General features: G+C 41.1%; 1 protein-coding gene across 2 annotated transcripts in view; it reads left to right on the plus strand.

The window, feature by feature from the left end:
- mctp2a (multiple C2 domains, transmembrane 2a) overlaps positions 1–10,939 on the plus strand; it is a 30,539-nt gene extending 19,600 nt beyond the window's left edge. For both annotated transcript variants that reach the window (XM_028430211.1, XM_028430212.1), the window contains exons 18-23: positions 433–552; positions 1,529–1,570; positions 6,094–6,203; positions 7,015–7,124; positions 8,227–8,324; positions 10,429–10,939. In XM_028430211.1, the coding sequence (XP_028286012.1) occupies positions 433–552; positions 1,529–1,570; positions 6,094–6,203; positions 7,015–7,124; positions 8,227–8,324; positions 10,429–10,488 (540 nt within the window). In that variant the 3' untranslated portion in view covers positions 10,489–10,939. The remainder of the gene's footprint in view (positions 1–432; positions 553–1,528; positions 1,571–6,093; positions 6,204–7,014; positions 7,125–8,226; positions 8,325–10,428) is intronic.
- The last annotated feature ends 1,602 nt before the right edge of the window (positions 10,940–12,541 follow it).

The following is a 12,541-nucleotide window of genomic DNA, read 5'->3' on the forward strand; positions in this document are numbered from 1 at the left end:
CACGGAGGGGGTAAATGTTGCAAATGCTTCTCCAGTTGCCATATGTGCTTCGTCAGAAAACGTTGCTGCCTCAAAATCTAAGAGGATTTGATGTGCTAGTTAAAAGACAGCCTATCCATGTCATATTTTTCTGTTCAGCAGTGAGACACTCTGCCAGCACAGTGCTGATGGTGTATATACTGCAAATAGGATTTCCAGATATTAAAAGTTGAATGTCTATTACTTTCAAACCACCAGGAGTAAAATCTGTTGTCGTTGGCTGCAAATCTCAGAGGCTTTGCGGTGCCGTAGTGCTCTTCATGAGATTTAGGACGTAGTTAAACCCATTATATATTTTGTTTTCGGGAACAGGTTTGCTAAGATTTGAAAGCTCGGAGAATGTGGTGTGATGTGATAGGATTTGCGTTATACTGTCATGTTCTGTCTCCTCAGATCTTCCTGGTGACTGTGTGGCACTGGGAACTCTTCATGCTGCCCCTTTTTCTGCTCCTGCTTATCGGCTGGAATTACTTTCAGCTCACTTCTGGAAAAGCCAGCTCCAACCAGGACCTGGTGAGTGATGAGGATTTCTATACTCTTTGATTTTACAGCTTGAACACATACAGCAGTTATATCTGTGTATAACACAGAAGCTATTCTATAAAACACAACCCATAGTTATAGCAGTTGTTGCAGGGTTTCTAGCCTGGTTAGGCTAGCTTCTACATTTTTTCCAAAGACCCTATAAATTACACAGTAAGAAGCCACAGGAATTAATGCACTGTAAATGAATGTATAGCTTATGGTCTGATGAAATTGTACCCTCCTGACTGCTAATGCAAGGCTATAGTCCTTTCTACAACGTCACACTATCTCTTCTCTATCCACTGTTATGGAAATTATGCTTGCCCTACACATGCCTGTGAAGGTTAATGCTGTTCACACTTTTGACTGCCCCCCAATTTCACTGTGTTGTAAGCCTTCTCACTGACCAGCCAGGGGCCAGGCCTGTTCACACACAGACACCCTCCCCAAACCAGAAACCATGTCCCAGTCATTGTGTTTATGGCTGCTGGCTAAGATGCCGTCTGTGGGCAATGTTAAAGCCCAGGCTCACCCTCATATCCAGTGTGGAGACTCTGTCACCCCTCTGTGACCTTCTGGCTGGCAATGACACAGCTCTGTACCCAGGCAATGTCACACTGTGCACCACAGCGGGGTCAGGGATGACTTGATATAAAGTGATCTAGGCAACAACATCCAAATTAAATGTGTTTTTTTTCTTTCCTCTTTCTGTTTTTCTATGTGCTTATGTTGTGGAGAAAAGAGATTGCTTTGGTGTGACAGTGCTCTTGTGAGGAAGGCCCTTTTTCACCTCTGCTTTTGTGTGAGGTCACCCCTGTGATGCAGTCTCTATGGAAACAAGCCTCTCCCAATAGGGGTGAATGTACTCAAAGAAAATTTCATTACTAGGTGTTTGTTAAAAATGCTCCAGTGCCCACATGTCCCATTCGTTGGAAATCACCCTCTACCCTTTATTTTCTCTTAGGTGAACATGAGCATGGGTGACGATGAAGAGGAAGACGAGAGGGTATTTTATCTTGTCTCTTTCTAACATTTTAACCAATAAAATGTTTTGGTAGAATGTTATTGTATCTCAGTTTTCACTATATTTTAAAATGGTCTATTATGCAGTAGCATTTTACTGATGATATTACTCAGGGCCCTGAGTAAAAATTCTTTTGTACCCCACTAACATTTTTTTTCCCTCAATAACCAAGGTTAAATCAAGCACAAACAAGCAAATAGCTGTGATTCTTTCCACCCAAGTAAAAATAAAAACATATACAGATTCTAGTCAGTATTTTACCATCACTGGAATGACAGTTAATTCTCAGAAGCTCTAAGAATAGAAATATTTTTATGCATTCCAAATGAGGCCAATATCTATGAAACAGTTGTAGCATGTACCTCTTTGTTCTGCTCCTCTGGGTGTTCAGTGTCACTCCACAGCGCACGCCACTGAGATAATGCAGCTCTTTGAAAATCTATAAATCAAATGTAAACAGCGTCAACAATTATATTTTGAACAGCTGCTGGGGATAAAATCAGTAGATTTTTCTTGTATCATCATCGTAATGGAGTAGTTACACTGAGAATCACCTTCCACCACCAGAACAAATGAACAAAGTGCAGTGGCACAGCAGTGTACTTATACTCTACCTCGTAGGTTATCAGTCATTTTCACTGTGAGGAATTGTAAGTGATAACGTTTATTATTACATCTCTCTTGAGCCTTTTGAAAAACAAAACAACAGGAAATCTTTAAGTAGCCTGAAATTATACTTCCCACAGCACATAATATTCAATTATACTCATCCCACTGTTTTCTGTAAAGAAGGAAAAGTTAACAGGGATGGGTATTATTGTGTTATGGCAATGAAGTGTGGAACTAACGCAAAGCCTCCAAGCGATGACCCTTGTGCTGCGTGTCTAGGCCCAGGATTCATATCCATAATGCGCTCAATATATTCTGTGGTGATGACCAGAGGCTACTAAAAAGCCAGCTTCTTTTAAAAAAAACACAAGCACATCCACCAAATCCTGTCTGAAGGGATGGGCTAATTCACAGATGAAACTTGCATGATATGTCTGCACAGACAGAGGAGCTGCACTTTCTATCCCTGCTGCTACCAAGCAGCAAACCGGTACTTAAACACACAGTAAAATCTGTTTTTAATTATTATTACATTGTAAAGTATTGCACTAAATTTATTATCACTGCTTCACATAGTGATTATTACATGTTCTTTAAACTTTATCATATATATGTATTTTTTTGAGTTAAAGAAATGGTAGTGTGGGGTTTATATGTCTTCTTTATACATGTTTGCATACTCAGCCTTTGCCTCTTAAAGCTTTTTGAAAGGTTTTCTATGAGCCTTCTAAGCCTGTTCACACTCAGCGGAAATGAAATATCTCCTTTCATTTACTAATTAAGCAGTCACCCATGTTTGTTTTAAGCTGTCAGCTTTAATTTAAAGTGGCTTATTTGAAAGTCTTGTTATGGTCTTGCTGTCACTTGAATGTGATATCATGCAGTTAGATCAAGCAGTGTAGCTTTACACACCCTATCAAAGTCTTCTTTAAAAATATTTGGGGTTAAAGAGTGATCAGTGTTAAATTTGATGACTTCAAAGCCTAGCTTTTTTTCCCCCTTACTCTCTCCTCTAACATGTGAATAAAGGCTTTTCCCTCTGAGAAGGTTATGATTACCACTCAAATATGTTTTTATCCTCCCCATTTTCCCCCCTTGAGGAAGGAAATATGTAAACCTCAGACAGAGCAGCAAGAATGTGAAGGCATGACGTTAAAGAGAGACGAAAGGCAAGGCAGTGTTACAGCAGGATAATACAGAACAGATTCTCTGCCTGTGAACAAATCTGTCCTCAGGGAAGGAGACAGCTTACAAATTATGTGTGGGCAAAGTGACTTCCCTTTGGCCTTAGGTATCAATTGAGCAGATAGACAATATTTAATCATAACATAAAGAAACAGAGAGGCAAAACAAGTCCATAGATCTCCAACAGAAATGAACAGGGAAGATGAAAGCCCTTTCATTGCCCCCTGGCTAGCAGCGCTGGTCTGGGGTTGACTTGCTCACAGAACCCAGCCCTGGGGAGTTGGGGGGGGGGGGTGAGGATGTGGTTGTGGGGGTGCTAGACTGGGCTGCAGGGGTTATTCCATCTCTCACCCGTTAGTCCACAGTCACCGCTGGGTCTCCTTGAGCACACTAGTCAGACAGACTGCCCATGTCACGATCTGTGGAGGGGCATCACACACAGAACCAAAAATACATTCAAGCAAATTGTTTGTTAGCTTTTATTTCCATATGAGATAAATAGCTAGGACACAGGTGTTTTTCATTTGGACAGTTTTCATATCTTTATCAAAAAAATATTCAGTCTGAGAATTCAAATTTGGCACAGTTTATTCTAATTAAAATTATGCTAAATGAGCTTTTTTTTCCCAGCCTTTGATAGTGGCGCACGTGTCTGTGAGAATATGTTTACCTTTGTGCAGGGGATCAAATTGGTTCTCCATTACTGCGCCTTAAAAGGAAGCTTTTACAATTTTATATGAAATGAGAATATGATTTCACACAGGTTTTCTAATCAGCAGACATTTAGGACTCATTTAATCCATCCCCAGTTTACCCATCCTTTTCCATTTAAGAAGAAGATCTTTTATTTATTTTTGTTTTTTTTTCAGCTCTGGTGTACACTCTGAAAAGGAAAATGAACAAAGAATATCATCACATGATTAATGTAGGAAGGAGTTCAGTTTTGGTCGCTAAGGAGATGGAGGATTTCAGGAATCTTAAAGCAGATGAATAATGATAATCATAAGAGCTCTGCCTCTTGATGCACACTTCAGAGTACATCTATTTGTCTGTTTTTCCTTTTAGAAATGAAAGCCAATATGGTTTCTCATTTTTCCTGTCGGAGCTGTATTTCAGGCTAGATTTACCTTGCATGTGTATCCATTACAGTTAAATAATGCATCGTGTCTCATAATACATTTGGATTCTAAATCATGTAATTGAGTCGCTTAAACATGTTTTAAATGGAAATATGAAAAGGAGTGCCTCGCTGATGAGACTCCATATCAAATAAGCTATCATTTTTTGTGATGTGTGGCTTTCTGGGTGTATCAACAGCTTTATGACATGGATTGTAATGGCTTTTAGCAGACTCTAACAGTGTTTCCTGCATTCGAAATAAACTTAGGATAAAGAGCTCAATTAACACCTGATGTGGACATGCATGAAGGTTTACTCAGCTGCCTGATGCAGAGGAGTGGAGAAAAATGATGCATAAACACAGATAGTCCTCTTCCTCATGATGAGACCAGGAGATTCTAATCTCAAAGAAATCATATTTGTGATAGTTTTCCCTTTTTTGGACAATGCTGAGCCTTCAGTGTCTGTCCAGATCTGAGCCCAGTGGGGGAGGCTCTGCTAGTGTGGGAATTGCTCTCTTCCTGCGCCTTTCGTGGAGGAGAGAGGGCCCAGCAGTGGGGAGTCTCTGTGTGCTGGCAGACAGTGTGTTCCCAGGGGCTGCCTCATGAAGCTCTGATAAAGGCATTCTGTCTGGGCCCTGTCAATGCACACAGGCTGCGGCTTCAGCTGACTCGTAACACAAACATATAGACATCCTCAAGCCTCCTGTTAGGGTCCATTAGAGCGCCCTCCCCCAACACTCTCATCCCCCCTTTTTCCCTCTCACTCTTTCCTCTCCCACCCTTCTCTCTGTCATCATTCCTGTCATTATTTCCTCCTTTTGATGTGAGGCTTCTCAGCCCCCTTTAGCTAGTGTTACCCATGTTATCTCTAGTCACTCCTCTGCCCTGGAAGGCTTCACAGTTGTCATTACTTCCAAGCTTGATGTGATCACATTTATTTCATTTTGAGACACAGAGTCTAACTCTCTCACACGTTGATGTATTGCTTTGCTAGACTCATTATTATCCCAGTCCATTAAAAAAAGCAAATAGTACTTTGTGCTGGGACTGTGACATGAGTCATGCATGCACAAGTACACATCCAACTGGTGTTCTAAGCAGACTGAAGTGCTTTTCTCATGCAGAGTGAATGTTAGGTTAGAAAGCCAGGCCTGACAGATTTGTAAAAACATGTTCCAACTTGTCCTGTGCAGGCTGCTGGAATGGAATCTCTCCTAAGTTTTGAGGCCCCTGCACTTCTTGTCTAGGTCGTCTTGTCTGCCTGATTGCGGATGGCCATTTTGTGTACTTTTCATCTACCAGAGAGTCTTGATTGTGCTGCACTTGTGCAACAGCTCTATTGTGTGTGACGGACAAAAGCTGAAATCTCTCAGCCTTCCACATAACAGCTTCTGAGCACCGAGTCTGTCTCATCTTCAAAAGCATAGTCTGAAGATGTACAGTGTTTGCTCATTATGGGCCATTCAATAGATAAATCACACATAATAACACAGCAGACGTAAACTGGTCTTTGTCTACCCTGCCCAACAATTGACATACAGTGTACCTCATCAGTGTCTGTGCATTTTTTTGTTGTTTGTTTCTTTTTAGGAATCTGGGAAAAAGGGGTTGATGGATAAGATACATATGGTGCAGGAAGTAGTGCTGGCTGTCCAGAATGTGTTGGAGGAACTCGCAAACATCGGAGAGCGAATCAAGAAGTAATTTCATTCACTGTTTATAATAATATCACATTTGCTTTAAAGGTAAAATCTTATTAGTAATTACATCCCTGCATCTGTTGCTCTGCTCTGTTATGTTGCACTATTGTATGTTTGCTCTCTTATGCATGTTATGTTGCGACAGAGAAACAAGTACAATGACCTTTCTGTATAGGTATATATAGTATACTTTATACCTGAGTTTTAGTATGTCATTCATAGTGAGAATTTGAATCAAATGGTACAAAGCAAATACTTTCAGATCCAGGTCACATAGGTACTTACAGCTAGCTGGATAATAGCTATTTCCACCTGTCCTGGATAATTGTTGCACACTTTTGCTGCGTAATGTTTCACTTACTAATTGTTAAAATCCACACCCTTGGACATAAAACACGACTTTGTATTAAGATAGCTGATAAAGTTAAATGGCAAGCTAGCCAGCTATGATAATCATGCAGCTAGTATATGTTTCTTTAGAACAGCAACAAGGCTTTACTCCTTGAGCTTAATGTTGACTGTAACATTAACCAATTCAAGAGGTTGAAGCAAGGCAACTGGTCATGTTGAGTTTGTAATGAATAATTTTCATTCAAGAGGTGCAGTGAAACGTCTTTTTGCTGCACCTCACCTCACCTAACCTAATTACAAACTCAACACGACCAATGAAATAACTTGCTTTTTGACCTAGGACTTTGCATGGATGGGACACCCCTATTCATCAAAAGCAGACCCTCACATATATCATCTATATGTACAATTATGTATATGTATAGAACATTTTTTTTAATTTGACAGTGTTCTTTTACAGCATATTCAACTGGTCTGTACCATTCATGTCGTGCATGGCCTGCTTGGTTCTGTTTGCGGCAGCAACACTTCTATATTTTATCCCACTGCGATTCATTGTGCTCATATGGGGTAAGTTTTATCTTTATAAACACAAGTCAATTCATAAATGTTTGCATAACTTAAAAATGAATTGGTTGAAAAACAAACAGTTATAAACTCCCAGTATGTGTTTTCAGCATTCAAACAAATCTATGCCTGCGTCACAGTTACAAAACTCAACTCTTATTCAATCTTCCTGACTGCAAATCTATTTAATGAAGTACAGTAATTTAAGAACTCTGCCATCTCCACACCTCTGCAAATGCACAGAGATCAGACAGCTGCAGAGTTTGCTCTGCCCAGTGTGGGCTGATGTAGCAGAGCCCAGCAGAGGCATGACCGAGGGTTTGTGTGAAAACAAAGCAGAGGTAGAGCAGCAAGCTGTATATAATACATGATGTCCTTGGGCAGTCTGTAGGCTCCTGGTCTAGCCTCTCATTATCTGCTGTAGTCATACAGAATAGACCGTCATCTCAGTGGTCAGGGAGATATGCTGCCCTTAACAGGCTCTCCTCCTCCAGCTGTAAGCCCACAACCACTGTACTTCCACACTGCCTTCAACACAATCAATACCAAAAAACCACCATATCAAACAAAAAACACAGTCTGAGACACTCCTCTGCCTCCCCAGTTAACCCCCATCTCTGTGGTTGCAAGGCAAGCCTTTCAAGTTGCTTGCACGTATTTAAGTCCTTAGGTTCTTTGTCTGCATGCTGAGGTACATGCAGTACTGAGCTGTGAATATAATGGTCCCATTACAAGACCCCAGAGAGATTTTCTTTTCTCTGTGGTATGCAGCCATGTGAAAAGTAAATATAGACATGCAAGAAATGAAGATTGAAGCAAACGAAAAGTGAGGAGAAGAAGTTGTCTCGGATGTTGTTTGAAATTAGTGTAATAAATTGATTAGGTATTGGTGTACAGGTCGGGCCTAAATTAATTTAGGTTGAGCAGGGTCAATTGAAACAGCATCATATAATGCAGTTACTGAAACTGTTATGGGAGGTCTAAACTGTACACGGATAGGATTACACACCTGTTTTTATTATTGTTATTTTTTACATTGAATCAGTGTAAAACTGTGCTGCTCAGTGTGACACTTTTATTTATTAATGTGTTCTTGTTTTCACAGGCGTTAACAAATTTACCATGAAGCTGCGCAACCCATATACTATTGACAATAATGAAATACTGGATTTCCTCAAGAGGGTGCCTTCTGATGTTCAAAAGGTAAGGGTCCAATTTTACATACAGATAGGGAAGGAATTCCCTGAAGATGTCTGCATTATTTGCTGTGCCAGAATTCCCAAGTGTTGCAGAAATATATCCTCTGGCTTTGTTTGATTATTAATGGACTCTCGCCTTTAAAGCAGCCCTGGCCCAATTATTCCTCAGTGTAAACTTAATGCAGTCGCTGTAGAGATGCTCAGATCTGTCCTCAGCCATATTGGCGTGGGCCTGTCCGTTATTAGCAATTGTATGTGTTTGATTGAAGCGCTGTGACATTCAAGCTTGTGATTGGGCTGACTGCCGGCAGAGGGCTGCTGACGTCTTTTGGCTGTTGTGTCAGCAACAGAAACTCTGATGTGGCCTCAGTCACTTCTGGGTGGTAGAGTCAATTAATGTAGTCGTGAGCCCCAGTCGTCTTGCTGGGTGCCATATGTGATTACATATTAGCCATGGCTGATATGTCATTTGCATTTACATCAGAGAGCTGAGAAGAGCTGTCAGGGTGTTATAAGTGGCGCCGGGTGCTTGCTGTTCTCTGACTGTGAATTTTGCTTAGCCAGGAAATGAAGTGCCACACAATGCCTTCATCTCACAGGTAACTCACCAGACAGAATTCAGTGAGAAATCCTGACAGTCTGGATCTGGCAAGACACTCTCACCCCAGTCTGTTTCTCAGCTGCACCCTTGATGTCCTCCTGCAGCAAGCCATTGCTGACTTCTCTGTGATGTTGGAGGGAGCCTGTGTTGTTTGAGATTTGGCTGACTGAGTTGGCAAAACAAGGTGGTGAATACATTTTGATTCGGAGTCCTTTGTATGTCTTCTTCCCCCGTTGGGATACAATGTTTGAGCTTTGAAAATGACTCACTTTCAAATCCCATGGAAACAATACTTTTTAGCCCGGTTTAAAAGAGGAACTACATCTTGAAAATAGCTCCAATCATAAAAAAACAAAACACCCTTAAGATTCATCATAAGTACGTTTTAATGTGTACTGTGGAAAAATAACCTTAACATCATATACACAGGAGACCCAAAACAATAGACCACACATTTTGTTTTTGTTGACTTAGAACTTCAATCCTCAGATAGGTGCGGACACAAACCACCACAAAGGCTGAAAATTGACTCCTGTCTTTCTTGCGAATGTGACTTGGCAATTAGTGCCTGTGCACATCTACAAAGTCTGCCTCAAACGGGGACTTCTGACAACACAGTGTCTGTCTTGAAATAAGAAGCATCTGTCAGTTCTGAGGACAGTTTCATGTTCTGATGCAGGAGGCAGTCACTTTGTTCCCACATTCCATCTCCTATTCTAATAATGGAGACCGACTAATTAGCATAGAGTTCTTACCTTTATTCAACAGATTCACTGTATTGTTTGAGCTCAGCAAGCAAGCTTCAAAAGCAAGTTTTCAAATTCCATCTCCTTTTTCAGTTTACCCTATGATCAGTCATCTTTGGAATATGACGGCAATTTTGGTGATTTTTTTTAAAAGAAAAAAAATAGATCAGTATATTCAATTTTAAAGTGAACTAGATTCCACAATATACATTTCTTTCGTAAATCCATTTTGAACATGAGTGAATCTGTTTTGAGCTTAATTCTACGTATCCAACTGACCCAAAAACAACAGGGTTGTAAGTTCAGATATCACAAGTCAGTTCAACTTGTGCTAGCCTGAAGAAATCATTCTACTGGTTTGTAAAGTTATAAAGTTCCACGTCCACATATAGTACTGCTATCTCCTCAGCTTAAACAACACTAACAAAGTTTTCTTTAGGGGACATAACTTACAGTGAGTGATTATGCAGTTTGCAACTCCCTCACTGGCCTGGCAGGTCATCTCAACAGTTGATGTCTGTTTCTAATATTGTGATTCTGGTGCAGAATGAGGGGGGTGTACACTGGTACAGAACCCTTGACTTCTCAAATCCTTCCTCCCTGTGATTAATCCCCTCTGCTCCTGTGTTTAAAAAATGATTCATTACAGGCGAGCCCGCCTCGCTTTCCCCTGCACCAGCTCTCCTCAGGGGAGCCATTACCGTGCGCTCCGCTGAGCTCGGATTACCTGCCTCTGACCAAACTCCTGTTTGTTTTTACAGGTGCAGTACAGCGCACTGAGAGCGCCCACCAGCCAGAACCAGCCGCGGAGGAAAAAGTAAGCTCCGTGGACACGCTGGATGAAAGGCTGCTCTCTTTTTAAATGTGGTACGATGCAGTCCACCTGACAACAATGCGCCAGTGCCAGCAGAGCCCATGACCCCGTGCACCCCACCATACCACCTCTAACTCTGCCCCCTGCTGCTGAGGGGCAGCCAGCCGCTCTCTGGCTTGTGTGTTTGCCACCCCCCTGACAGGGGCTGTGAACTGCAGCGGCGAGGAGGGCAGCACATGGCGCTGTCAATCACAAGCTTGGAGGTAAAGAAAAGAGAGCATTGCAAGGCTCAGCCTTCATCTTTGGATGTAATTTAGAAAAAGAATAAAAAAACGGTGGGTTTGGCTTACCTAAGACCCTGCTGTTTTGCTTATTTTGTACTTTGATGAAATTGAGAAATTGGCCTTAAGGTAAAGATAATACAAGCTTAACAAACAACTGCGATTTTTTTTTCTTTATCGGTGTCTTTGTAATTAAATGTCGAAAGGTCATATTTTATATACATATATATATATCAAGAAGAAGTCAAGAAGAAATAATATATTTTTTGCAAAATAGTAAAATATATATATATATATATATATATTGTACTGTTGTAGTAAAGATCTGCTTTTAATAATATAATCACTTTTTCTAAACAAATATATAGACAAGAATTATATTTGTATTATTTCTAGCTGCCTTTTCTTACGTCAAGTTTCTGTATCTTGAAATTATTTGTACAATTTACTTCCAGTCAGTATCCTGACTGCATCATCAAGAATGTGCAAGAATCCTGAATACAAAAATCTTGATCAGATTGAGTCCTTGTTTTTGCCTTCAATAACTGCACTTTAGTGAGGATGGATTACACCACTTCTTTACTTGAATACACAGTAAACACATCTGATTACACAACACAGCCATTGAAACAGAGCTCACACACCGGCCACCGCTGCGCCTTGGTTACCGAGCTCACATCAAAGCTGTGTGTGGCTCCAGTGTGCTTCCTAATGCATTGCTTTGTTGCCTTCTCACAATAACAGGGTCCAGATGAGAGAGAAAGAGCTCATCTCACAGAGAGTACTCTCACCATCCCCAGCACTTAGTGCTTTATATTTCCACTAAAATCACCTGGCCTATCTAATGGTTACACACACATATACTCTGTTTTTCCATCTGTCTTCCCGCAACACTTTTTTTCCACGGAGAGGGATGTATATCTAATCTATCAGTGTTCCCGCATACACAGAAAAAAATCAATTAATGACACCTTTTGCTCTTTAGATTTTGGCAAAGACATTTACAGTATTGCACAATACATGAGCTGTTTGGATGCCTTCACCATATAAGTAAACATTTGTATAAAGAAAATCATATCACCCTTCATATACTTACTATATTTTTTTTGATGGATGACAAATGGTGGGCATTTTTTTTTAAATATACATAGTTCTAATTGAAGTTGAGCTGAGCTGAGGAATGGACCCCAGCAATGGGAGTTTGTTCTATCTGATTAGGGGACTGAGCATCGCATCCCCCCTCCTCAGGAGTAGCACACTGGTGAAAGAGCATCCATCTGTGCTTTGTGAAGAGTTTGATTGGCTCAGGGGGACCTGGTGGAGCCCCGGGCTATCTCTTTTGACAGGCTGATAGAGACATCACTGGGCTCTCCCAGGAGCTGCCACCAGGGGTCCATTTCAAAGTGAGAGGGTGTGGAGGTGACCCTGAGCTTCTGACGAGCTAAATCCCACACACTGGCTGAAACCCTCTTACATTCTTGGCTCTATTGGGGCTGGGGAGGGAGGAGATTGGAGGGTTAGTTTTGGCTGTGCAGAGAGGAGGGCAGTGACGGGCAAGGAGGGGGTAGTGGGTAAGAGCAGATCGCTGGCAAGACCCAATGAAATGTCCCCAAGAGGTGAAACCAATTAAGCAATACTCCCCTGGTACTTTTAATCGACATTTCAGCAAACAACTAAATTGCATCTAAATCTCTGAAAGAACGCGTAGAAATCAGAACCTGACAATTAGTGGTACTAAACCCTGATTAGCAAAAAATAATCACTTTAACAGCAGTTTTC

Source organism: Parambassis ranga, chromosome 19 (genome assembly GCF_900634625.1).
Source record: "Parambassis ranga chromosome 19, fParRan2.1, whole genome shotgun sequence".
In the NCBI taxonomy this organism is placed as follows: domain Eukaryota; kingdom Metazoa; phylum Chordata; class Actinopteri; family Ambassidae; genus Parambassis; species Parambassis ranga.